Raw genomic sequence first — 26303 nt, 5'->3', positions numbered from 1 at the left:
TATATATATATATATATATTTTATCAATTATTTGTATTATTTAATATATATAATAAAATTCTTAAGTAATTACATATATAATTTATTAATTTTATTATTTAATATATATATATATATAATATATTAATAAAATTAATAAATTATTATAATTTATTATTTAATATATAATATATTATATATTAAATAATAAAATTCATAATTAATAAATTATATATATATATAAAATTTATTTTATATATTTCTTTTTTTTAGTTGAGGATTAATCTGTAGCTTTTTCTTTTTAAAACCTATTGAAAGGAGCTCTTAAAAGGTGCAAAAAAGAGAAAAAATTATTTTGCACATATTGATAAATTTGCTACAAAAAGTAACACAAGACAAAAAAAGACTTAATCCCCTCCTCAAAGATGATGAATTGGGGTCAAAGTTGCAGAACTTTTCATTATCCACTGATTCTTTTTTGTTAGGATATAATTGGAAAATGTGACGGGAAAGGAAATCTAGGAGCAGACGCCTCATTATGAAATGTTCGCTCCTCCTTCTGTCTGAGAGGTGACAACATAAATACGGACTGTCCGTGATGCATTTCGTGAATCCCAGCCAACATGTGGAATAGTATGCAGCCTTACATAGAAAAGCGGGGTGCCTGGAATCTGGATACATGGGGGTAACAGCTAGAAAACATTGTCCTGTAACAGATATACGCTCCTACCTGATCATCAGTTTATGGCTGCATAACTGCGACTCTGTCCGGTAATGGAAATAAGGGGTGACGGCTATTGAAATGTTCACTGGTTGAGGAAATAAAGGAGGGAGCAACGATTACTCCTGAATGGGACCTACGTGTTCCCCCAAAATGTTAGTGCGCTTTCTCACGCCCTGGAAGGGTACGTTAAAAAGTGCTTGATCCGTGCGCAAGTGCTAGTTCCGGCTATAAACTGGTCCCCGTGATCTGCCCGTTGTATTCTGCCGTCTCCATCTTCAGGATGTACGGGATGATGCTGTCAATGGGAACGTTGCCGATAAGGCCGGTAAAAAAAAGTTCCTCCGTGATGCTGGAGCTCATAAGTCTGAGTGCCGGGAGCCGTACGAGGATACGAGCCAGTCTGAGCGAGAAGATGGTAGGAACGAAAAAGAAAAAGCAGATATCAGAAAAAAATATAGTATAGATTATAGAATAAAGCTACATAAAATAATAGGAGTTACATCATCCAGAGCTGCACTCACTATTCTGCTGGTGCAGTCACTGTGTACATACATTACATTACTTATCCTGCACTGTTCCTGAGTTACATCTTGAATTATACTCCAGAGCTGCACTCACTATTCTGCTGGAGCAGTCACTGTGCACATACATTACATTACTTATCCTGCACTGTTCCTGAGTTACCTCCTGTATTATACTCCAGAGCTGCACGCACTATTCTGCTGGAGCAGTCTCTGTGTATATACATTACATTACTTATCCTGCACTGTTCCTGAGTTACATTCTGTGTTATACTTCAGAGCTGCACTCACTATTCTGCTGATACAGTCATTGTGTATATACAATACTTATCCTGTATTACTTCCTGTATTATACTTCAGAGCTGCACTCACTATTCTGTGGTGCAATCACTGTGTACATACATTATGTTACTTATCCTGTACTGATCCTGAGTTATATCCTGTATTATGCTCCAGAGCTGCACTCACTATTCTGCTGGTGCAGTCACTGTGTACATACATTATGTTACTTATCCTGTACTGATCCTGAGTTATATCCTGTATTATGCTCCAGAGCTGCACTCACTATTCTGCTGGTGCAGTCACTGTGTACGCACATTACATTACTTATCCTGTACTGATCCTGAGTTACATCCTGTATTATCCTACAGAGCTGCACTCGCTATTCTGTTGGTATAGTCACTGTGTATATACATTACTTATCCTGCATTACTTCCTGTATTATACTCCAGAGCTGCACTCACTATTCTGGCTCCTTCCTCAGTGTACGCGCTGTGTACCTGTATGTGTCCTCTGGGTATGTTTTCTGTACATAATCTTGAAGCTCCATTTGTGCCTTTTCCTGAAACTTCTCGATCTGCACAGTATTGGAGAGGCCGGGGTGATCTGTGACAATAAAACATGGCGTGGGTATTCTTTAAGTCTCCAGAATAAAAAAATCATTGAGTTAAAAGTGTTGATCCCATCTCCGTATAAAGCATCTCATTGGAGAGCACGGGGCCCATATCCTGTTTTTGCACTGGGGTCATCTGCAGCCCCTGCCCACCTCTGATATAGGGAGAGGCTTTGCTATTTTAGACTCCAATACAATATTAGAGATGAACATCACATTTTGCAAAAAACCTGCATACAGCAGCACAGATCTGAGCTTCCCGCACAGCAGCACTGAGCTTCCCGCACACCAGCACAGATCTCAGCTTCCCGCACACCAGCACAGATCTCAGCTTCCCGCACAGCAGCACTGAGCTTCCCGCACACCAGCACAGATCTCAGCTTTCCGCACAGCAGCACAGATCTGAGCTTCCCGCACACCAGCACAGATCTCAGCTTCCCGCACAGCAGCACAGATCTCAGCTTCCCGCACAGCAGTGCAGATTTGAGCTTCCCGCACAGCAGCACAGATCTCAGCTTCCCGCACAGCAGCACAGATCTGAGCTTCCCGCACAGCAGCACAGATCTCAGCTTCCCGCACAGCAGCACAGATCTGAGCTTCCCGCACAGCAGCACAGATCTGAGCTTCCCGCACAGCAGCACAGATCTCAGCTTCCCGCACAGCAGCACAGATCTCAGCTTCCCGTACAGCAGCACAGATCTCAGCTTCCCGCACAGCAGCACAGATCTGAGCTTCCCGCACAGCAGCACAGATCTGAGCTTCCCGCACAGCAGCACAGATCTCAGCTTCCCGCACAGCAGCACAGATCTCAGCTTCCCGCACAGCAGCGCAGATTTGAGCTTCCCGCACAGCAGCACAGATCTGAGCTTCCCGCACAGCAGCACAGATCTCAGCTTCCCGCACAGCAGTGCAGATTTGAGCTTCCCGCACAGCAGCACAGATCTCAGCTTCCCGCACAACAGCACAGATCTGAGCTTCCCGCACAGCAGCACTGAGCTTCCCGCACACCAGCACAGATCTCAGGTTCCCGCACAGCAGCACAGATCTGAGCTTCCCGCACACCAGCACAGATCTCAGCTTCCCGCACAGCAGCACAGATCTCAGCTTCCCGCACAGCAGTGCAGATTTGAGCTTCCCGCACAGCAGCACAGATCTGAGCTTCCCGCACAGCAGCACAGATCTGAGCTTCCCGCACAGCAGCACAGATCTCAGCTTCCCGCACAGCAGCACAGATCTCAGCTTCCCGCACAGCAGCACAGATCTCAGCTTCCCGTACAGCAGCACAGATCTCAGCTTCCCGCACAGCAGCACAGATCTGAGCTTCCCGCACAGCAGCACAGATCTCAGCTTCCCGCACAGCAGCACAGATCTCAGCTTCCCGCACAGCAGCACAGATCTCAGCTTCCCGCACAGCAGCACAGATCTCAGCTTCCCGCACAGCAGCACAGATCTCAGCTTCCCGCACAGCAGCACAGATCTCAGCTTCCCGCACAGCAGCACAGATCTCAGCTTCCCGCACAGCAGCACAGAGCTCAGCTTCCCGCACAGCAGCACAGAGCTCAGCTTCCCGCACAGCAGCACAGATCTCAGCTTCCCGCACAGCAGCACAGATCTCAGCTTACCGCACAGCAGCACAGATCTCAGCTTCCCGCACAGCAGCACTGAGCTTCCCGCACAGTAGCACAGATCTGAGCTTTCCGCACAGCAGCACAGATCTCAGCTTCCCGCACAGCAGCACAGATCTCAGCTTCCCGCACAGCAGCACAGATCTCAGCTTCCCGCACAGCAGCACAGATCTCAGCTTCCCGCACAGCAGCACAGATCTCAGCTTCCCGCACAGCAGCACAGATCTCAGCTTCCCGCACAGCAGCACAGATCTCAGCTTCCCGCACAGCAGCACAGATCTCAGCTTCCCGCACAGCAGCACAGATCTCAGCTTCCCGCACAGCAGCACAGATCTGAGCTTCCCGCACAGTAGCACAGATCTGAGCTTCCCGCACAGCAGCACAGATCTCAGCTTCCCGCACAGCAGCACAGATCTCAGCTTCCCGCACAGCAGCACAGATCTGAGCTTCCCGCACAGCAGCACAGATCTCAGCTTCCCGCACAGCAGCACAGATCTCAGCTTCCCGCACAGCAGCACAGATCTCAGCTTCCTGTACAGCAGCACAGATCTGAGCTTCCCGCACAGCAGCACAGATCTCAGCTTCCCGCACAGCAGCACAGATCTCAGCTTCCCGTACAGCAGCACAGATCTCAGCTTCCCGCACAGCAGCACAGATCTGAGCTTTCCGCACGATTGCACTCAAAGCTAATGGATGAACTCTTCTAACCTGGGCTGAAGAGGACCACGGCCTTCAGATAGGCGTATTCGTAGCCGTCGATGTCCATTTTGGCCATGCTGTTGCAGAACTCCTGCAGCTTCCATATGTGCTCCATCACCTGCTTTATTCGCTCCCCAGAGAGTTTATCTGAAAACGAAAATTGGAAAAGACTGTGATGGCCGCAGTAAATCTGACGTATGACCCCCTGCTTGGCCGCACGCGGCGAGGAACCCACCTTCCTGGACGCTATTTTGCAGGTGGTTGACTATGGCGGCCAGAATGGTGGACAGACTCATCACCTGCGAGCACTGAGCCAGACCCAAGGTGAACAGCTCGTTCCAGCAGGCACGGACGAGGCTGGTGTTACAATCCTGCCTGGAAGGGAACACGGAAGGTAAGAAATCACAGAGGAGGACAAACTGCAGAAAGATATTCTCTTTTTATTTTCTTCCTGCATACTCGCAAACAAGCGGCCACCACGTGTAGGAAAATGTGGCACAGTTCTAATCAGTGATGTTTTGGGCACAGGAGCATTACAGTGCGGGGACCGCTCCTATCCTTGATTCTCAAGACTGGTAGAGGTCCCTGAGGTCAGTCCCAGTGATATGCCGGCAGATTACAACATAAATACTCCTTTAAAAATACAGAAAGACATTACAACTTTACTTGTTCTTCTGCCCTCTAGTGGTGAACATCAGTGAGAACGGAATAGTGAGGACTAGGACAGAGCGGTCCTGTAGAAGTTTGCCGGGTTCGCCCGCACTTTAGATAAAAGTTTGGTTTGGGAACTGGACGTGACTCGGGAAGCTGAACTGTATCTAAGTCAATGGACACCTGTGTGCTGTAAAATGGTCATAGTAAGTGGTAAGGGGCTGCAAAATGGGGACAATTCCCCTGCAAATAAATGTGGATAGGAAATAAATAATAATAAAAAAAAGTGAGCTCCTGCCTAGTTTTGAAGACCAGCAGAGGTAAAGCAGCAGCTACAAGATGCAACCCCCAGCTGACTGCTTTATCTTGGCTGGTTATCAAAAATAAAAGGGATGCCATGCTGAGTTTTTAATTATTTAAATAAATAATAAAAAAAATAAAAAAAATCGGCATGGGCCGGTCCTATTTTTGATAACCAGCCAAAGTAAAGCAGACAGCTGGGGGATGGTATTAACAGGCTGGGAAAGCCCATGGTTATTTGACCCTTCCCAGCCTGAAAAATAGCAGCCCACAGCCGCCCCAGAATCGGGACATCCATTAGATGCACTAATTTTGGCACTTTGCCCGGTTCTTCCCCATTGCCCTGTTTTGGTGTAAATCAGGATTAATACTTTTCAGATTGATATCAGCTGTGGCAGTATCATTCCTGAACCAGTAATTGAAGGGTTGAAAAACAAACAAACAAAAAACAGATAACAAAATTGGTGAAGTGGGCATGTTGCGGAGTGTATTCCCTGTGAGGTTTTTCTTTTAACTCTATACTTGCCAGGTTAGTAACTGGGGTGTCATTTTTTTTTGGGGGGGAGGGTCATCATTTTTTTTATCTTTATTGTTCACAGCAGCAGACAATTTCCGCATGCAATAAAGCTTGCTGATTGACTGCGCTGCAGCCTTTAAACAAACTTTATTAACATACGAACAGTAACTGAACACTGAACTCAGACAAAGAATTTATTTTTTTAAAAGTCCATGTTTAGGTCAAAGACCCAGACACCCGGTATCTGGTTCAGGTCAGAGACCCGGACACCCAGTATCTGGTTCAGGTCCGAGACCCGGACACCCGGTATCTGGTTCAAGTCCGAGACCCGGACACCCGGTATCTGGTTCAGGTCCGAGACCCGGACACCCGGTATCTGGTTCAGGTCCGAGACCCGGACACCCGGTATCTGGTTCAGGTCAGAGACCCGGCCACTACCGTTCGGGTTCGCTCATCCCTACAGAGGACGCATCAGCCTATAATCTGTTCTGCACACATATAAGATCTTTGCACTAGGGGGCTACGTACTGTATCTACCAGGTCGGGGAGGGAATACTTACCCCAGGGCCTGGAAAGCTGGTATGGAACGAGCCCAGTGCATGGAAAGGAAAAGCAAGCGAGATGCGGATTCACATATATAGTGTACGTTCAGGTATTCTGGCATCGGGCTGGGCATTGTGAGCTGCAAGACAAGAAGAATAACATAAGACCGCCATAGGGAGGAGATGTATCTGTAGAGCGTGAGGACTGAATGTTTAGGATTCACAGCCGACCTTAAAAGTGACGTGTGTGTCCGAGAGCAGCGGTCCTTCCACCTCCAGAATGGGTGTGGCCTGATCCCGGCTAATGACGTGAATATTGCCACCTGCCGCTGTGTCCAGTCCGTCCGACAAGTTCTGTCCGGCGTCCGTCGTGCTAAGTGCTTTTGCTAAGGTGTCAAATGCCCTGGTAGAGCAAAAAAAAAAACACAATATGGATTCTAACTTATGTGCGTTTCGGGGTTTTATAGAAACCAGAATATCAGTAATGAAAAGGGATAGTTCCTGTTTTGATTCCCTAATACTTTCAAGATTTCTGGTGCTGATCGTGAATAGGACCATACCCATTTCTATTGAGTCTTCCATTGACCTCAGACTTCTCACAGCTGAGGGGTGGGGGGGGGTCGTAACAATAACAATGATAATCCCTGATCGGAAGCTCAATTCTCTCTCCCTCTTTCCTGATGCTCTTTAGGCTGAGTTCACATGTACGGTAACCATCTGTTAGGCCGGAGTCACACTTGCATATGACTCGCACGAGTGCAATGTGAGAAAATCTTGCATTGCACTCGGCCCCATTTAAGGCCTAAGACACAAATCCGTGCCGCCGGTACGTGTTTCGCAGTTTTTTCATGTACGGCACGGAGACACGTGGACCTATGTTTTCATTATTGTTTGGATACACGTATTTTGGAACGGAACGTGTGTCCGTTCCGTACTTACGTGCGTCCGTGATTTTCTCACGCTGACATGTCCACGTATTTTCCGGCAGCACGGCTGTCACACGGCCCACGCCCGTACCACACGGATGTAGTGTGGATGCGGTTCCATGTGACACACGCCGGAGAACACTTGTCATTAAATTTAAAAAAAACACATACTCACCTCCACCAGCCCCGCAGATTCTTCCACTGCAAAATGTTGCTGCCGGCCGCCGCTCGTTATGAGCGTGTTATGGAGGTGGGCGTGCTGTCACAGGCGCTAATCTCCGCCCCTCCGCTCGGCCGGAAGCAGCGTCAGCGGTGAGTGGGCGGGGTCGGAGCCGAAGATCAGAACCCTGGACAGCAGCGCGGACCACGTGAGTATGCAAATTACCAGTTCTCCGTGTGCTATTGCGGATAGCACACGGAGAACACACGTGGACCGCACGTACCGGAGCCACGTACTTACCACACGCAACAAAAATACGTGCCTCGCGGCACGTGCGTGTTTTTAATGGATGTGTGTTGGAGGCCTAAAGCGGGCTTTACACACTGCGATATCGGTCCCGATATCGCTAGTGTGGGTACCCGCCCCCATCTGTTGCGCGACACGGGCAAATCGCTGCCCGTGCCGTACAACATCGCCCAGACCCATCACACATACTTACCTGCCTGGCGACATCGCTCTGACCGGCGAACCGCCTCCTTTCTAAGGGCGTGGTCCGTGCGGCGTCACAGCGACGTCACTGAGCGGCCGCCCAATAGCAGCGGAGGGGCGGAGCTGAGCGGGACGTAACATCCCGCCCACCTCCTTTCTTCCGCATTGTGGCCGGGAGGCAGGTAAGGAGAGCGTCCTCATTCCTGCGGTGTCACACGGAGCGATGTGTGCTGCCGCAGGAACGAGGAACAACCTCGTTACTGCTGCAGTAACGATTTTTGAGAATGGACCCTCATGTCACCGATGAGCGATTTTGCACGTTTTTGCAACGATGCAAAATCGCTCATCGGTGTCACACGCAACGGCATCGCTAATGCCTTAAACGGACTGAGGAACAAAAAAAAAAAAAAAATAGAAAAAAAAATCGCAGCATGCTGCGATTGTCTGCGAGAGCCGTGTCACTGCGCAGGACCTCAATGCTGGCGCGTGTGTATAATGTAGACGCATCATGCACCGCAGCTTCAGAATAAGGAAGACCAAGATGGCCGAAAGGGGAGGCGCCGGTCCCAGAGAACGGCACCACCCATCCGACCGTTTTGCACCGGAGCGACCTTCTAGGTGAGTATTATAAAGTGTTTTTTATGTTCTACACAGCGGCCTGGGCTCCTATATACAGCATGATAGAATGCTGTATATAAAAGCCCAGTGGTGGTGGCTGCAGCTTATATAGTGTAAAAAATTAGTGACAGGTTCCCTTCAACTCTATGATGGGTATGTAAAAGGGTCCTCCAGAGCCACGCAGACCCGCACCAGGGGGACAGCGGCTCCAGTGATATTACCTATTGGTCATGCACGTGTCCCAGCAGGTATGTGCAGAGCTGCCATCATTAGAGCCGCTCGCCTCTTGATGCCTATTTTATATACAACAAGAAGTCCCATGTAACATGGCTCAGGACCCGGTAGTTACATGACGGTCCTACATCAGGAGTCATCTGTGCACACTCTCCCTCCACTGAAGTCACCTCCGTACCGTACTCACTTCAGTGATGATGCAGAAGCACTCACCGGGTAATCTCACTGGAGAATTGGTCCTCTTGTTGGACATCCGACGTGTCCCCGTTATTCAATGAGTCGGTCAGGCTGGCGAGGGAGGATACGACGTTTGCCAGGGTACCCAGCCCGCTCTGACTTGTCTCTGTCTGTTGGTTGTAGGACACATTCATTCATACTTATAGGAAAAGTAAGTGACCCGTCATCCAGCAGGATTATCACCTCACCTTGGCATCTGAAGGCAGGATCACGGTGCCGTCATCACGTATCAGCGGCTGCTGGATATTCACCAGCATCCCCGGGTCCAGGAGCCCGGCTTGTCTGCAAAGACATAAAGCAGAATGCACCATTAAAACTAAAACAAACGGAGTGTGAGATTTATTTGGGTCTCTTCAATTTGCAGTTAATCTTTCCGATTATCAGGGCCGTACAGCAAAGGGACTAGGATGTTAATGTTTGATTTGGCCGAGCTGCGAGAGCTGATGATTTACATCTCTTTTTACATCATTCTATCATCTGAAGGGAAAAGCATCTGACAAAGAGAAAGAAAGAAAGAAAAAAAGAAAGAAAAAAAGAAAAAAGAAGGGAATTTTGTTTACTTACCGTAAATTCCTTTTCTTCTAGCTCCAATTGGGAGACCCAGACACTTGGGGTGTATAGCTATGCCTCCGGAGGCCACACAAAGTATTACACTAAAAGTGTAAAGCCCCTCCCCTTCTGCCTATACACCCCCCGTGCCTCACGGGCTCCTCAGTTTTGGTGCAAAAGCAAGAAGGAGGAAAAGAAGGGAATTTTGTTTACTTACCGTAAATTCCTTTTCTTCTAGCTCCAATTGGGAGACCCAGACAATTGGGTGTATAGGCTATGCCTCCGGAGGCCGCACAAAGTATTACACTAAAAGTGTAAGGCCCCTCCCCTTCTGCCTATACACCCCCCGTGGGATCACGGGCTCCTCAGTTTTGGTGCAAAAGCAAGAAGGAGGAAAAAAAATTATAAACTGGTTTAAAGTAAATTCAATCTGAAGGAATATCGGAGAACTGAAACCATTCAACATGAACAACATGTGTACACAAAAAAACAGGGGCGGGTGCTGGGTCTCCCAATTGGAGCTAGAAGAAAAGGAATTTACGGTAAGTAAACAAAATTCACTTCTTCTTTGTCGCTCTATTGGGAGACCCAGACAATTGGGACGTCCAAAAGCAGTCCCTGGGTGGGTAAATAATACCTCATAATAGAGCCGTAACGGCTCCGTCCTACAGGTGGGCAACCGCCGCCTGAAGGACTCGCCTACCTAGGCTGGCATCCGCCGAAGCATAGGTATGCACCTGATAGTGTTTCGTGAAAGTGTGCAGGCTCGTCCAGGTAGCCGCCTGACACACCTGCTGAGCCGTAGCCTGGTGCCTCAAAGCCCAGGACGTACTCACGGCTCTGGTAGAATGGGCCTTCAGCCCTAAGGGAACCGGAAGCCCAGCAGAACGGTAAGCTTCGAGAATTGGTTCTTTGATCCACCGAGCCAGGGTTGATCTGGAAACCTGTGACCCTTTACGCTAGCCAGCGACAAGGACAAGAGTGCATCCGAGCGGCGCAGGAGCGCCGTACGAGAAATGTAGAGCCTGAGTGCTCTCCCCAGATCTAACAAGTGCAAATCCTTTTCACATAGGTGAATTGGATGAGGGCAAAAAGAGGGTAAGGAGATATCCTGATTGAAATAAAAAGGGGATACCACCTTAGGGAGAAATTCCGGAACCGGACGCAGCACCACCTTGTCCTGGTGAAACCCAGGAAAGGGGCTTTGCATGACAATGCTGCTAGCTCAGACACTCTCCGAAGTGAAGTGACTGCTACTAGGAAAACCACTTTCTGCGAAAGGCGTGCGAGCGAAATATCCCTCATTGGCTCGAACGGTGGTTTCTGAAGAAACATCAGCACCCTGTTCAGATCCCAGGGTTCCAACGGACGTTTGTAAGGAGGGACGATGTGACAAACCCCCTGCAGGAACGTGCGTACCTGTGGGAGTCTGGCCAGGCGCTTCTGGAAAAACACAGAGAGCGCAGAGACTTGTCCCTTAAGGGAGCCGAGCGACAAACCCTTTTCCAATCCGGATTGAAGAAAGGACAGAAAAGTGGGCAAGGCAAATGGCCAAGGAGAAAAACCCTGAGCAGAGCACCACGACAGGCATATTTTCCACGTCCTGTGGTAGATCTTGGCGGACGTTGGTTTCCTAGCCTGTCTCATAGTGGCAATGACCTCTTGAGACAATCCTGAAGACGCTAGGATTCAGGACTCAATGGCCACACAGTCAGGTTGAGGGCCACAGAATTCAAATGGAAAAACGGCCCTTGAGACAGCAAGTCTGTTCGGTCTGGTAGTGCCCACGGTTGGCCGACCGTGAGATGCCACAGATCCGGGTACCACGACCTCCTCGGCCAGTCTGTAGCGACGAGGATGGCGCGGCGGCAGTCGGCCCTGATCTTGCGTAACACTCTGGGCAACAGTGCCAGAGGAGGAAACACATAAGGAAGCTGAAACTGCGACCAATCCTGAACTAAGGCGTCTGCCGCCAGAGCTCTGTGATCTTGAGATCGAGCCATGAATGTTGGGACCTTGTTGTTGTGCCGTGACGCCATTAGGTCGACGTCCGGCATCCCCCAGCGGCAACAGATCTCCTGAAACACGTCCGGGTGAAGGGACCATTCCCCTGCGTCCATGCCCTGGCGACTGAGAAAATCTGCTTCCCAGTTTTCCACGCCCGGGATGTGAACTGCGGAGATGGTGGAGGCCGTGGCTTCCACCCACATCAAAATCCGCCGGACTTCCTGGAAGGCTTGCCGACTGCGTGTTCCACCTTGGTGGTTGATGTAAGCCACCGCTGTGGAGTTGTCCGACTGAATTCGGATCTGCTTGCCTTCCAGCCACGGCTGGAACGCTTTCAGGGCAAGATACACTGCCCTGATCTCCAGAACATTGATCTGAAGTGAGGACTCTTGCTGAGTCCACGAACCCTGAGCCCTGTGGTGGAGAAAGACTGCTCCCCACTCTGACAGACTCGCGTCCGTCGTGACCACCGCCCAGGATGGGGGTAGGAAGGATTTCCCCCTCGATAATGAGGTGGGAAGAAGCCACCACCGAAGGGAAGCCTTGGTTGCCTGAGAGAGGGAGACGTTCCTGTCTAGGGACGTCGGCATCCTGTCCCATTTGCGTAGGATGTCCCATTGAAGAGGACGCAGATGAAACTGCGCGAACGGAACTGCCTCCATTGCTGCCACCATCTTCCCCAGGAAGTGCATGAGGCGCCTCAAGGGGTGTGACCGACCTTGAAGGAGAGATTGCACCCCTGTCTGTAGTGAACGCTGTTTGTCCAGCGGAAGCTTCACTATCGCTGGAAGACTATGAAACTCCATGCCAAGATATGTCAGCGATTGGACCGGTGTCAGATTTGACCTTGGAAAATTGATGATCCACCCGAAACTCTGGAGAATGTCCAGAGTAACGTTGAGGCTGTGTTGGCATGCCTCTTGAGAGGGTGCCTTGACCAGCAGATCGTCTAAGTAAGGTATCACCGAGTGACCCTGAGAGTGGAGGACCGCAACTACTGTAGCCATGACCTTGGTGAAAACCCTTGGGGCTGTCGCCAGGCCGAACGGCAGTGCCGCGAACTGAAGGTGTTCGTCTCCTATGGCGAAGCGCAGGAAGCGCTGATGCTCTGGAGCAATCGGTACGTGGAGATAAGCATCCTTGATATCGATCGATGCGAGGAAATCTCCTTGGGACATTGAGGCGATGACGTAGCGGAGAGATTCCGTCCGGAACCGCCTGGGCATTACGTGTTTGTTGAGCAGTTTTAGGTCCAAAACAGGACGGAAGGACCCGTCCTTCTTTGGAACCACAAACAGGTTGGAGTAGAAACCGTGACCCTGTTGCTGAAGAGGAACCGGGACCACCACTCCTTCTGCTTTCAGAATGCCCACCGCCTGCAGAAGAGCCTCGGCTCGCTCGGGAGGCGGCGATGTTCTGAAGAATCGAGTCGGAGGACGAGAGCTGAACTCTATCCTTCATGAGGAAGCCGCCTTGGAAGCGGCACCTCCGGCGGTCTTTTTAGGGCGTGATTTAGACCGCCATGCGTCGGAGTTCCTCTGATCCTTCTGAGGCCTTTTGGACGAGGAGAATTGGGACCTGCCCGCCCCTCGAAAGGACCGAAACCTCGACTGTCCTCTCCTCTGTTGGGGTGTTTTCGGTTTGGCCTGGGGTAAGGATGTTTCCTTTCCCTTGGATTGTTTGATGATTTCATCCAATCTCTCACCAAACAAACGGTCGCCAGAAAATGGCAAACCCGTTAAGCACTTTTTGGAAGCCGAATCTGCCTTCCATCCACAAGGCCCTGCGTATTGCCACCGAATTGGCGGCTGCAACCGCCGTACGGCTCGCAGCAAAAAACTGAGGAGCCCGTGGAAGCACGGGAGGTGTATAGGCAGAAGGGGAGGGGCTTTACACTTTTAGTGTAATACTTTGTGCGGCCTCCGGAGGCATAGCCTATACACCCAATTGTCTGGGTCTCCCAATAAGGAGCGACAAAGAAAATTATAAATTGGTTTAAAGTAACTTCAATCCGAAGGAATATCGGAGAACTGAAACCATTCAACATGAACAACATGTGTACACAAAAAACAGGGGCGGGTGCTGGGTCTCCCAATTGGAGCTAGAAGAAAAGGAATTTACGGTAAGTAAACAAAATTCCCTTCTTCTTTGTCGCTCCATTGGGAGACCCAGACACTTGGGACGTCCAAAAGCAGTCCCTGGGTGGGTAAATAATACCTCATAATAGAGCCGTAACGGCTCCGTCCTACAGGTGGGCAACCGCCGCCTGAAGGACTCGCCTACCTAGGCTGGCATCTGCCGAAGCATAGGTATGCACCTGATAGTGTTTCGTGAAAGTGTGCAGGCTCGACCAGGTAGCCGCCTGACACACCTCCTGAGCCGTAGCCTGGTGCCGCAAGGCCCAGGACGCTCCCACGGCCCTGGTAGAATGGGCCTTCAGCCCTGAGGGAACCGGAAGCCCCGAGGAACGATAAGCTTCGAGAATTGGTTCCTTGATCCACCGAGCCAGGGTTGATTTGGAAGCTTGTGTCCCTTTACGCTGGCCAGCGACAAGGACAAAGAGTGCATCCGAGCGGCGCAGAGGCGCCGTACGAGAAATGTAGAATCTGAGTGCTCTCACCAGATCTAACAAGTGCAAATCCTTTTCACATTGGTGAACTGGATGTGGACAAAAAGAAGGTAAGGAGATATCCTGATTGAGATGAAAGGGGGATACCACCTTAGGGAGAAATTCCGGCACCGGACGCAGAACCACCTTGTCCTGGTGAAACACCAGGAAAGGGGCTTGGCACGACAACGCTGCTAGCTCAGACACTCTCCGAAGTGAAGTGACTGCTACTAGGAAAACCACTTTCTGCGAAAGGCGTGAGAGAGAAATATCCCTCATTGGCTCGAACGGTGGTTTCTGAAGAACCATCAGCACCCTGTTCAGATCCCATGGTTCTAACGGACGCTTGTAAGGAGGGACGATGTGACAAACCCCCTGCAGGAACGTGCGTACCTGTGGAAGTCTGGCTAGGCGCTTCTGAAAAAACACAGAGAGCGCAGAGACTTGTCCCTTAAGGGAGCCGAGCGACAAACCCTTTTCCAATCCGGATTGAAGGAAGGACAGAAAAGTGGGCAAGGTAAATGGCCAGGGAGAAAAACCCTGAGCAGAGCACCACGACAGGAATATTTTCCACGTCCTGTGGTAGATCTTGGCGGACGTTGGTTTCCTAGCCTGTCTCATAGTGGCAATGACCTCTTGAGATAATCCTGAAGACGCTAGGATCCAGGACTCAATGGCCACACAGTCAGGTTGAGGGCCGCAGAATTCAGATGGAAAAACGGCCCTTGAGACAGCAAGTCTGGTCGGTCTGGCAGTGCCCACGGTTGGCCCACCGTGAGATGCCACAGATCCGGGTACCACGACCTCCTCGGCCAGTCTGGAGCGACGAGGATGGCGCGGCGGCAGTCGGACCTGATCTTGCGTAACACTCTGGGCAACAGTGCCAGAGGAGGAAACACATAAGGGAGTTGAAACTGCGACCAATCCTGAACTAAGGCGTCTGCCGCCAGAGCTCTGTGATCTTGAGACCGTGCCATGAATGTCGGGACCTTGTTGTTGTGCCGGGACGCCATTAGGTCGACGTCCGGCATGCCCCAGCGGCAACAGATCTCCTGAAACACGTCCGGGTGAAGGGACCATTCCCCTGCGTCCATGCCCTGGCGACTGAGAAAATCTGCTTCCCAGTTTTCTATGCCCGGGATGTGAACTGCGGATATGGTGGAGGCTGTGGCTTCCACCCACAGCAGAATCCGCCGGACTTCCTGGAAGGCTTGCCGACTGCGTGTCCCGCCTTGGTGGTTGATGTATGCCACCGCTGTGGAGTTGTCCGACTGAATTCGGATCTGTTTGCCTTCCAGCCACGGCTGGAACGCCTTTAGGGCAAGATACACTGCCCTTATCTCCAGAACATTGATCTGAAGGGAGGACTCTGTCTGAGTCCAAGTCCCCTGAGCCCTGTGGTGGAGAAAGACCGCTCCCCACCCTGACAGGCTCGCGTCCGTCGTGACCACCGCCCAGGATGGGGGCAGGAAGGATTTCCCCTTCGACAGAGAAGTAGGAAGAAGCCACCACTGAAGGGAAGCTTTGGCTGCCCGAGAAAGGGAGACGTTCCTGTCGAGGGACGTCGACTTCCTGTCCCATTTGCGGAGAATGTCCCATTGAAGTGGGCGCAGATGAAACTGCGCAAAAGGAACTGCCTCCATTGCTGCTACCATCTTCCCTAGGAAGTGCATGAGGCGCCTCAGGGGGTGTGACTGACCTTGAAGGAGAGATTGCACCCCTGTCTGTAGTGAACGCTGCTTGTCCAGCGGAAGCTTCACTATCGCTGAGAGAGTATGAAACTCCATGCCAAGATATGTCAGTGATTGGGCCGGTGTCAGATTTGACTTTGGAAAATTGATGATCCACCCGAAACTCTGGAGGGTGTCCAGAGCAATGTTCAGGCTGTGTTGGCATGCCACTTGAGAGGGTGCCTTGACAAGTAGATCGTCTAAGTAAGGGATCACCGAGTGTCCCTGAGAATGTAGGATTGCCACCACTGTTGCCATGACCTTGGTGAAGACCCGTGGGGCTGTCGCCAGGCCAAAAGGCAGTGCCACGAACTGAAGGTGTTCGTCCCCTATGGCGAAACGCAGGAAGCGCTGATGCTCTGGTGCAACCGGTACGTGGAGATAAGCATCTTTGATGTCGATTGATGCTAGGAAATCTCCTTGGGACATTGAGGCGATGACGGAGCGGAGCGATTCCATCCGGAACCGCCTGGTTCTCACATGCTTGTTAAGCAGTTTTAGGTCCAGAACGGGACAGAAGGATCCGTCCTTTTTTGGCACCACGAACAAGTTGGAGTAAAAACCGTGACCCCGTTGCTGAAGAGGAACAGGGATCACCACTCCTTCCGCCTTCAGAGTGCACACCGCCTGCAGAAGAGCCTCGGCTCTGTCGGGGGGCGGAGATGTTCTGAAGAAACGCATCGGAGGACGAGAGCTGAACTCTATCCTGTATCCTTGAGATAGAATGTCTCTTACCCATCGGTCTTTTACTTGTGGCAGCCAGGTGTCGCAAAAGCGGGAGAGCCTGCCACCGACCGAGGATGCGGTTTGAGGAGGCCGAGAGTCATGAGGAGGCTGCTTTGGGAGCGGTTCCTCCGGCGGTCTTTTTAGGACGTGACTTAGACCGCCATGAATCGGAGTTCCTCTGATCTTTCTGAGGCCTTTTGGACGAGGAAAATTGAGACCTGCCCGCGCCCCGAAAGGACCGAAACCTCGATTGTACCTTCCGTGGTTGAGGTCTGTTTGGTTTGGACTGGGGTAAGGATGAATCCTTTCCCTTGGATTGTTTAATGATTTCATCCAATCGCTCACCAAACAAGCGGTCGCCAGACAATGGCAAACCGATTAAGAACTTTTTGGAAGCAGAGTCTGCCTTCCATTCACGTAGCCACATGGCCCTGCGGAGTACCACCGAATTGGCGGATGCCACCGCCGTACGGCTCACCGAGTCCAGGATAGCATTAATGGCGTAGGACGCAAACGCCGACGCCTGAGTGGTTAAGGACACCACTTGCGGGGCAGATGTACGTGTTACTGCATTAATCTGCGCCTGACAAGCTGAGATAGCTTGCAGCGCCCATACGGCTGCAAATGCTGGAGCAAAAGACGCGCCGATAGCTTCATAGATGGATTTCAACCATAGTTCCATCTGTCTGTCAGTGGCATCTTTGAGTGAAGCCCCATCTTCCACTGCAACTATGGATCTAGCCGCCAGTCTGGAGATTGGAGGATCCACCTTAGGACACTGGGTCCAGCCCTTGACAACCTCGGGGGGGAAGGGATAACGTGTGTCCTTAAGGCGCTTGGAAAAACGCTTGTCTGGACAGTCTCGGTTTTTCTGGATTGCCTCTCTGAAGTCAGAGTGATCCAGAAACATATTTAATGTACGCTTGGGAGACCTGAAACGGAATTTCTCCTGAGAAGCAGACTCTTCAATTGGAGGAGCTGGAGGAGAAGAAGGGAATTTTGTTTACTTACCGTAAATTCCTTTTCTTCTAGCTCCAATTGGGAGACCCAGACAGTGGGTGTATAGCTACTGCCCTCTGGAGGCCGCACAAAGAACTACACTTAAAAGTGTAAGGCCCCTCCCCTTCTGGCTATACACCCTCCCGTAGGAGTACAGATTCCTCAGTTTTAGTACCAAAGCAAGAAGGAGGAAAGCCAATAACAGTTTCAAAAACAAATTCAATCCGATAACACGATCGGAGAACTTAAGAAACAACCTGAACAACATGTGCACCCGAAAAACGAAACCCTAAGAACAAATAGGGCGGGTGCTGGGTCTCCCAATTGGAGCTAGAAGAAAAGGAATTTACGGTAAGTAAACAAAATTCCCTTCTTCTTTTTCGCTCCTAATTGGGAGACCCAGACAGTGGGACGTCCAAAAGCAGTCCCTGGGTGGGTAAAAAGATACCACATGAACGGGCTGTCAGACAGCCTCTTCCTACAGGTGGGCCACCGCCGCCTGAAGGACCTGTCTACCTAGGCTGGCATCTGCCGAAGCGTAGGTATGCACTTGATAGTGTTTGGTAAACGTGTGCAGACTCGACCAGGTAGCCGCTTGGCACACTTGCTGAGCCGTAGCCTGATGCCGCAATGCCCAGGACGCACCCACGGCTCTGGTAGAATGGGCCTTCAGTCCAGATGGAATCGGAAGCCCAGCAGAACGGTATGTGTGAAGAATTGGTTCCTTGATCCACCGCGCCAGGGTGGATTTGGAAGCTTGCGATCCCTTATGCTGACCAGCGACTAGGACAAAGAGCGCATCAGAACGGCGTAGAGCCGCCGTGCGAGAAATGTAAATCCTGAGTGCTCTCACCAGGTCCAACAGATGTAAACCCTTTTCAAATTGGTGAACTGGATGCGGACACAAAGATGGTAAAGTGATATCCTGATTGAGATGAAAGGAAGAAACCACCTTGGGAGAAAACTCTGGAATTGGACGCAGTACTACCTTGTCTTGGTGAAACACCAGGAAGGGAGATTTGCAAGATAACGCCGCTAGCTCGGACACTCTTCGAAGAGACGTGACCGCCACAAGAAAAACTACCTTTTGTGAAAGCCGAGAAAGGGGAACCTCTTTCAAAGGCTCGAAAGGCGGCTTCTGGAGAGCAATGAGAACCTTGTTCAGATCCCAGGGTTCCAATGGCCGTCTGTAAGGAGGAACGATATGACAAACTCCTTGGAGAAACGTGCGTACTTTAGAAAGCTGTGCCAAGCGCTTCTGAAAGAATACGGATAGCGCGGAGACTTGACCCTTAAGAGAGCTAAGCGACAAACCTTTTTCCAACCCAGACTGCAGGAAGGAAAGAAAAATTGGCAATGCAAATGGCCAGGGAGAAAACCCTTGAGCCAAGCACCACGCTAAGAATATCTTCCACGTTCTGTGATAGATCTTAGCTGAGGATGGTTTTCTAGCCTGTCTCATTGTGGCAACAACTTCATGAGATAAACCTGAGGCCGCTAGGATCCAGGACTCAATGGCCACACAGTCAGGTTCAGGGCCGCAGAATTCAGATGGAAAAACGGCCCTTGAGACAGCAAATCTGGACGGTCTGGTAGTGTCCACGGTTGGCCTACCGTGAGATGCCACAGATCCGGGTACCACGACCTTCTTGGCCAATCTGGAGCGACGAGTATGGCTCGATGGCAGTCGGACCTGATTTTCCGGAGAACTCTGGGTAACAATGCTAGAGGTGGGAACACATAGGGGAGTCGGAATTGCGACCAATCCTGAACCAAGGCGTCTGCCGCCAGTGCTCGGTGATCGTGAGACCGTGCCATGAAAACTGGGACCTTGTTGTTGTGCCGTGACGCCATCAGATCGACGTCCGGCGTCCCCCAGCGGCAACAGATCTGCTGAAACACGTCCGGGTGAAGGGACCATTCTCCTGCGTCCATGCCCTGGCGACTGAGAAAGTCTGCTTCCCAGTTTTCCACGCCTGGGATGTGAACTGCGGATATGGTGGACGCTCTGCTTTCCACCCACGTCAAAATCCGTTGGACTTCTTGAAAAGCTTGGCGACTGCGTGTTCCCCCTTGGTGGTTGATGTACGCCACCGCCGTGGAATTGTCCGACTGAATCCGAATCTGCTTGCCTTCCAGCCATTGTTGGAAGGCTCGCAGGGCAAGATAGATTGCTCTGATTTCCAGAACATTGATCTGCAGGGTGGACTCTTCCAGAGTCCACATCCCCTGAGCCCTGTGGTGGAGATACACCGCTCCCCACCCTGATAGGCTCGCATCCGTCGTGACCACTGCCCAGGACGGGGGAAGGAACGACTTTCCCTGTGACAATGAGGTGGGGAGAAGCCACCAACGCAGAGAGTCCTTGGCAGTCTGAGAGAGGGAGACAGTCCTGTCGAGGGACGTCGATTTCCCGTCCCATTGGCGTAGAATGTCCCATTGTAGAGGGCGCAGATGAAACTGCGCGAACGGGACTGCCTCCATTGCTGCTACCATCTTTCCTAGGAAATGCATGAGGCGCCTCAGTGAGTGCGACTGGCTCTGAAGGAGAGATTGCACTCCAGTCCGTAGCGAGCACTGCTTGTCCAGTGGAAGCTTCACTATCGCTGAGAGAGTATGAAACTCCATGCCAAGATAAGTCAGAGATTGGGTCGGGGTTAGATGAGACTTTGGAAAGTTGATAATCCACCCGAAACTCTGGAGAGTGTCTAGTGCCACCTTCAGACTGTGTTGGCATGCCTCTTGAGAGGGTGCCTTTATAAGCAGGTCGTCTAGATACGGGATGACCGAGTGACCTTGCGAGTGCAGAACAGCTACTACTGCTGCCATGACCTTGGTGAAGACCCGGGGGGCTGTTGCCAGACCGAAAGGTAACGCTACGAACTGCAGGTGTTCGTCGTGTATGACGAAGCGTAGGAAACGCTGATGCTCTGGTGCGATCGGCACGTGGAGATACGCATCTTTGATATCTATTGATGCTAGAAAATCTCCTTGAGACATTGAGGCTATGACGGAGCGTAGGGATTCCATCCGGAACCTCCTGACTTTTACGTGTCTGTTGAGCAACTTTAGATCCAGGACGGGCCGATACGATCCGTCCTTTTTTGGGACCACAAACAGATTGGAGTAAAAACCGTGACCTTGTTCCTGAAGAGGGACGGAGGTCACCACTCCTTCCGCCTTTAGAGCGGCCACCGCCTGCAACAGAGCATCGGCTCGGTCTGGTGGTGGAGAAGTTCTGAAGAAACGAGTTGGCGGACGAGAACTGAACTCTATCCTGTACCCGTGAGACAGAATATCCCTCACCCAACGGTCTTTGACGTGTGACAGCCAGATGTCGCCAAAGTGGGAAAGCCTCCCACCGACCGCGGGTGTGGGAATCGGAGACCGCAAGTCAGGAGGACGCCGTCTTGGCAACGGTTCCTCCGGCTGTCCTTTTTGGGCGTGACTGAGACCTCCAAGAATCTGAGCGTCTCTGGTCTTTTTGAGTCTTTTTTGACGAGGCGAATTGGGACCTGCCCGGTCCTCGAAAGGACCGATAACCAGACTGACCCTTCCTCTGTTGGGGTCTGTTTTGTCTGTGTTGCGGTAAGGATGAGTCCTTACCCTTGGAGTGTTTGATGATTTCATCCAAACGCTCTCCAAACAATCGGTCACGAGAAAAAGGCAAATTGGTTAAGCACTTCTTGGAATGAGAATCTGCTTTCCAATGTCTCAACCACAGGGCCCTACGCAAAACAACGGAGTTGGCTGACGCCACTGCCGTGCGGCTTGTAGCGTCAAGAACAGCATTAATCGCGTACGACGCGAATGCCGCCATTTGCGAGGTCAATGGTGCTACCTGCGGGGCAAATGCACGTGTGACGGAGTCAACTCGCGCAAGCCCGGCTGAGATAGCTTGGAGTGCCCATACGGCTGCAAAAGAAGGCGCTAATGACGCTCCAATCGCTTCATAGATGGATTTCAGCCAGAGCTCCATCTGCCTGTCAGTGGCATCTTTAAGTGCCGCTCCATCTTCAACTGCAACCAAGGATCTAGCTGCAAGCCTGGAAATTGGAGGATCCACTTTTGGACACTGGGTCCAACCCTTGACCACCTCAGGGGGAAAAGGATAGCGTGTATCTTTAAGCCGTTTAGGAAAACGCCTTTCAGGATAAGCGTGGGGTTTCTGGATTGCGTCTCTAAAGTCAGCGTGGTCCAGAAAAGTGCTTAAAGTACGCTTAGGGTATCTGAAATGGATTCTCTCGTGCTGCGAAGCTGACTCCTCCACAAGAGGAGCTGGTGGGGAAATATTTAACATCTTATTGATGTTAAATATAAGATCATTAACTATGGCGTCACCATCTGGTGTATCTAGATTGAGAGCGGTCCCAGGATCAGAATCCTGATCAGTTACGTCCGCCTCATCACCCATAGATTCATCTCGCTGGGATCCTGACCATTGAGATGAATGTGAAGGCCCGTCATAGCGAGCCCGCTTAGGCTGCCCGGGGCCATCGTCCGAGTCAGAGTCTTCACCCTGAGGTGTATATGCCCGTCCCGGAGCTTGGAGCTGAGGGGGACCAGGGGGCAATGATTACACAGTGTCCGTGGCCTGAAGTACAGGCCTAGCTCGCAATGTGTCAAGAATTTGTGACATAGTGAGAGACATTCTGTCAGCAAAAGCTGCAAACTCAGTTCCTGTCACCTGGACAGCATTCACAGGTGGTACACCCTGGGTCACGTCCAGCAGAGGTCCCGACTGTGCAAGCGCCGCAGGGGCCGAGCACTGCACACAATGGGGGTCCGTGGAGCCTGCCGGTAGAAAAGTCCCACATGCGGTGCAGGAAGCATATAATGTCTGTGCCTTGGCACCCTTGCGTTTTACGGACGACATGCTGCTGGCTCTCTGCAATGTGAGAGAGTCTATAGCCAAAGGGCGACCAGCGCTATGCAATACAAAGTATTTGTAGAAACAAAATACTAAGAATACTACTGGCACAAGAGGGGGTGAGCCCTGAGGGCTGCTTACCGCCCGCTGAATAGCGGGTAAGAGGCTGCAGATTCCTTGTCTGGGTCTCCCCGGCTCCCCTCTGCAGCTCAGCGTGTCAGCAGGAATGGCTGCCGGCGTCTGTGGAGAGGGGCGGTCCGTGGGAGTTCCCAAACAAAAGTGCGGGAAACAGTGTCCCCTCTGTGCCGATTGTGAGGGCTGGAGTATGTAAAAACGACTCCAGCCCTCAGCGCTGATGCACTGGCCAGCGTCCCACCCCTCTCCTGACTGGCAGGTCTGGGGGCGGGAACGAACGGAAGCAGGCCGCAAAAGCCGGGGACTCGAGTTATCAGCGCGGCCGCCGTAAAAGCGCGGGCCGCGCTGAAGTCCCCGGCGCACCACAAGTGCCAGCCGCGCCGCAGTCCCAGCGGCCGGCATGACCGATTCCTAGACGTGGCCAGCGTCCCGCCCCTCTCCTGACTGGCAGGTCCGGGGGCGGGAACGAACGGAAGCAGGCCGCAAAAGCCGGGGACTCGAGTTATCAGCGCGGCCGCCGTAAAAGCGCGGGCCGCGCTGAAGTCCCCGGCGCACCACAAGTGCCAGCCGCGCCGCAGTCCCAGCGGCCGGCGCGACCGATTCCTAGAAGTGTGCCTGCTTCAGCGAAGCTGAATGAGGCCATGGCACAAGCGCCGTAGCGCTGATGTCCCCCGGCGCACTACAACACCCAGCATGCTGCGGTGTGAGCGCCAAATGCACGGGGACACAGAGTACCTTGAGGAAGCAGGGCCATGTCCCTGATGTACTCCGCTCCATCCAGCATCTTCTCCAGGGGCTGTAGATGGAGCACGGTCTCAGTGCCTGGAGACCAGTAAATCCCACTTCACCCAGAGCCCTGTAAAAAGGGATGGGGAAGGAATCAGCATGTGGGCTCCTGCCGCCGTACCCGCAATGGGTACCTCAACCTTACAAACACCTCCGACATACAGTGGGGTGAGAAGGGAGCATGCTGGGAGCCCTGTATGGGCCCTCTTTTCTTCCATCCGACATAGTCAGCAGCTGCTGCTGACTAAAAACAATGGAGCTATGCGTGCGTGTCTGACCTCCTTGCGCACAAAGCTAAAACTGAGGAATCTGTACTCCTACGGGAGGGTGTATAGCCAGAAGGGGAGGGGCCTTACACTTTTAAGTGTAGTTCTTTGTGCGGCCTCCAGAGGGCAGTAGCTATACACCCACTGTCTGGGTCTCCCAATTAGGAGCGAAAAAGAAATATCCAACACCTGATTGATGGTCGCTATAAGGTCATTCACTATGGCGTCACCATCAGGTGCATCTAGGTTGAGAGCGGCTTCAGGATCAGAATCCTGATCTGATACCTCCGCTTCATCCTCCAGAGAGTCCCCCTGCTGGGACCCTGAACAGTGTGATGAAGTGGAGGGAATTTCCCAGCGACCCCGCTTGGGCGGCCTGGGACTGCGGTCCGTGTCATAGACCTCACTCTGGGACCTATGGGTTACCCCAGGGGTACTTTGCTGTTCCAATTGAGGGGGACCAGGGGTCAAGGATTGGACAGTGCCCGGGGCCTGAATCACCGGTCTGGACTGCAATGCTTCCAGTATTTTAGCAGACCATTTATCCATACTCTCAGACAGTTTGTCAGCAAAGGCTGCAAACTCCGTCCCTGTCACCTGGACAGTGGTAGCAGGTGGTTCTACCTGGGCCACCAGTGGCAGCGGCTCCGGCTGAGTAAGTGCCACAGGGGCCGAGCATTGCACACAATGAGGGTCAGTGGAACCTGCCGGTAGTACAGCTGTACATGAGGTACAGGTTGCAAAGTACGCCTGTGCTTTGGCACCCTTGCTTTTTGCGGATGACATGTTGTCTCCTCTGAGAACAATCCAGGAGGGTATATAGCCAAAAATAAACAGAGCGACCGTACAGTGCAAATGTATAGCCTATAAGCCTATATATATATATACACTTCGGTACTCAGTGGGGCCAGCACCACAGGTGCTGCTTGTCGACCGCTCAGAGCGGTTTGTGTGATCACCAGATTCCCTGCCTGGGTCTCCCTGTGTTGTCTCTCCTCTCCAGCGTCTGAATCGCTGACAGGAATGGCTGCCGGCGTTCTGTGGGGAGGAGGGGACCGTGGGCGTGCCCAAGAAAAGTGCGGGAATCTAGTACCCCAGAGTACAGAGTGAGGGGGGAGGAGGATACTAATGTATGCTCCAGCCCTCAGCGCTGACGATCTGTGCAGCGTCCCGCCCTTCCCGACTGGCAGGCCTGTGGGCGGGAATATACGACACTAGGCCGCAGAAGCCGGGGACTAAAGTTATAAGCGCGGCCGGCATATAAGCGCGGCCAGCGCGGTAGTCCCCGGCGCACTAACACACCCAGCAGTGCTGCAATGTGTATGGCACAAGCGCTCCATGTGCGGTCCCCACGGGGACACAGAGTACCTCATAGTAGCAGGGCCTTGTCCCTGACGATACCCAGCTCCTATCCAGCAGATTCCCAGGGGCTGCGGAGGGAGCACGGTCCCAGTGCCTAGAGACCGATCCAGATCCCACTTCACCCAGAGCCCATTAAGGGATGGGGAAGGAAAGCAGCATGTGGGCTCCAGCCTCCGTACCCGCAATGGGTACCTCAACCTTAACAACACCGCCGACAAAGTGGGGTGAGAAGGGAGCATGCTGGGGGCCCTGTTATGGGCCCTCTTTTCTTCCATCCGACCTAGTCAGCAGCTGCTGCTGACTAAGCTGTGGAGCTTATGCGTGGATGTCAGCCTCCTTCGCACAAAGCATAAAAACTGAGGAGCCCATGAGGCACGGGGGGTGTATAGGCAGAAGGGGAGGGGCTTTACACTTTTAGTGTAATACTTTGTGTGGCCTCCGGAGGCATAGCTATACACCCAAGTGTCTGGGTCTCCCAATGGAGCGACAAAGAAAAGAAAAAAAAAAAAAAGAGAAAAGAAAGAAAAAAAGAAAGAAAGAAAAAAAAGAAAAGAAAAAAAGAAAGAAAAAGAAAAAAAGAGAGAAAAAAAGAAAGAAAGAAAAAAAAGAAAAAGAAAAAACAGAAAGAAACAAAAAGAAAAAAAGAAAGAAAAAAAAGAAAGTTCCAATGAGGAACTACCCTGCTACCTCCTATATACACTACAGGAGGGGGAATATACTGTATGTACAACAGCTGCCCAAAAAATTGCAACAATTCTGACCTGCAGTGTTTGTTCATTACAAGATTGGATTTTAGATACTGAATACGACCAGGACAGTCGGAGAACTTAGCAGTGAATAGGACGCCGGGCACTGAGCCGCTCACCTCCCTCCTTCTTTGTCAGTCACAAATGTGGGTGTCGCTATGAGCGGGCTCCGCAGGTCCTTCCGGATGTAGATCTTCTCTGTTGAGGCTGCACAGTTTGAGGGTTTTTCCCGCTGGATGTCAAAGGGTTTCCTCTCACTTTGCACCGCTGAGATAAAGAAGCACAAAAACAGCAGATGACACAGGTACATGGACTTATACACAGTACAGATGCCAGAGTTACCACCTGTATTATACTGCAGAGCTGCACTCACTATTCTGTTGATACAGTCAGTGTGTACATACA

The 26303-nt window shown here is 51.6% G+C and overlaps 1 protein-coding gene across 1 annotated transcript in view; it reads right to left on the bottom strand.

Annotated features, from left to right (window-relative positions):
• Window positions 1-257: 257 nt before the first annotated feature.
• NR2C2 (nuclear receptor subfamily 2 group C member 2) overlaps window positions 258-26303 on the bottom strand; it is a 37674-nt gene continuing 11628 nt past the window's right edge. Inside the window, exons 6-14 of the mRNA XM_075321568.1 lie at window positions 26018-26165; window positions 9303-9396; window positions 9091-9224; window positions 6682-6853; window positions 6469-6590; window positions 4676-4815; window positions 4450-4587; window positions 2004-2109; window positions 258-1103 (exon numbers count right to left, since the gene is read on the bottom strand). Of these exons, the coding sequence (XP_075177683.1) occupies window positions 929-1103; window positions 2004-2109; window positions 4450-4587; window positions 4676-4815; window positions 6469-6590; window positions 6682-6853; window positions 9091-9224; window positions 9303-9396; window positions 26018-26165 (1229 nt within the window). The 3' untranslated portion in view covers window positions 258-928. The remainder of the gene's footprint in view (window positions 1104-2003; window positions 2110-4449; window positions 4588-4675; window positions 4816-6468; window positions 6591-6681; window positions 6854-9090; window positions 9225-9302; window positions 9397-26017; window positions 26166-26303) is intronic.

This window comes from Anomaloglossus baeobatrachus, chromosome 8 (genome assembly GCF_048569485.1).
Source record: "Anomaloglossus baeobatrachus isolate aAnoBae1 chromosome 8, aAnoBae1.hap1, whole genome shotgun sequence".
Taxonomy (NCBI): Eukaryota; Metazoa; Chordata; class Amphibia; order Anura; family Aromobatidae; genus Anomaloglossus; species Anomaloglossus baeobatrachus.
Note: the sequence above shows the minus strand (reverse complement) of the source record. Positions and strands in the feature narration are given on the sequence as shown.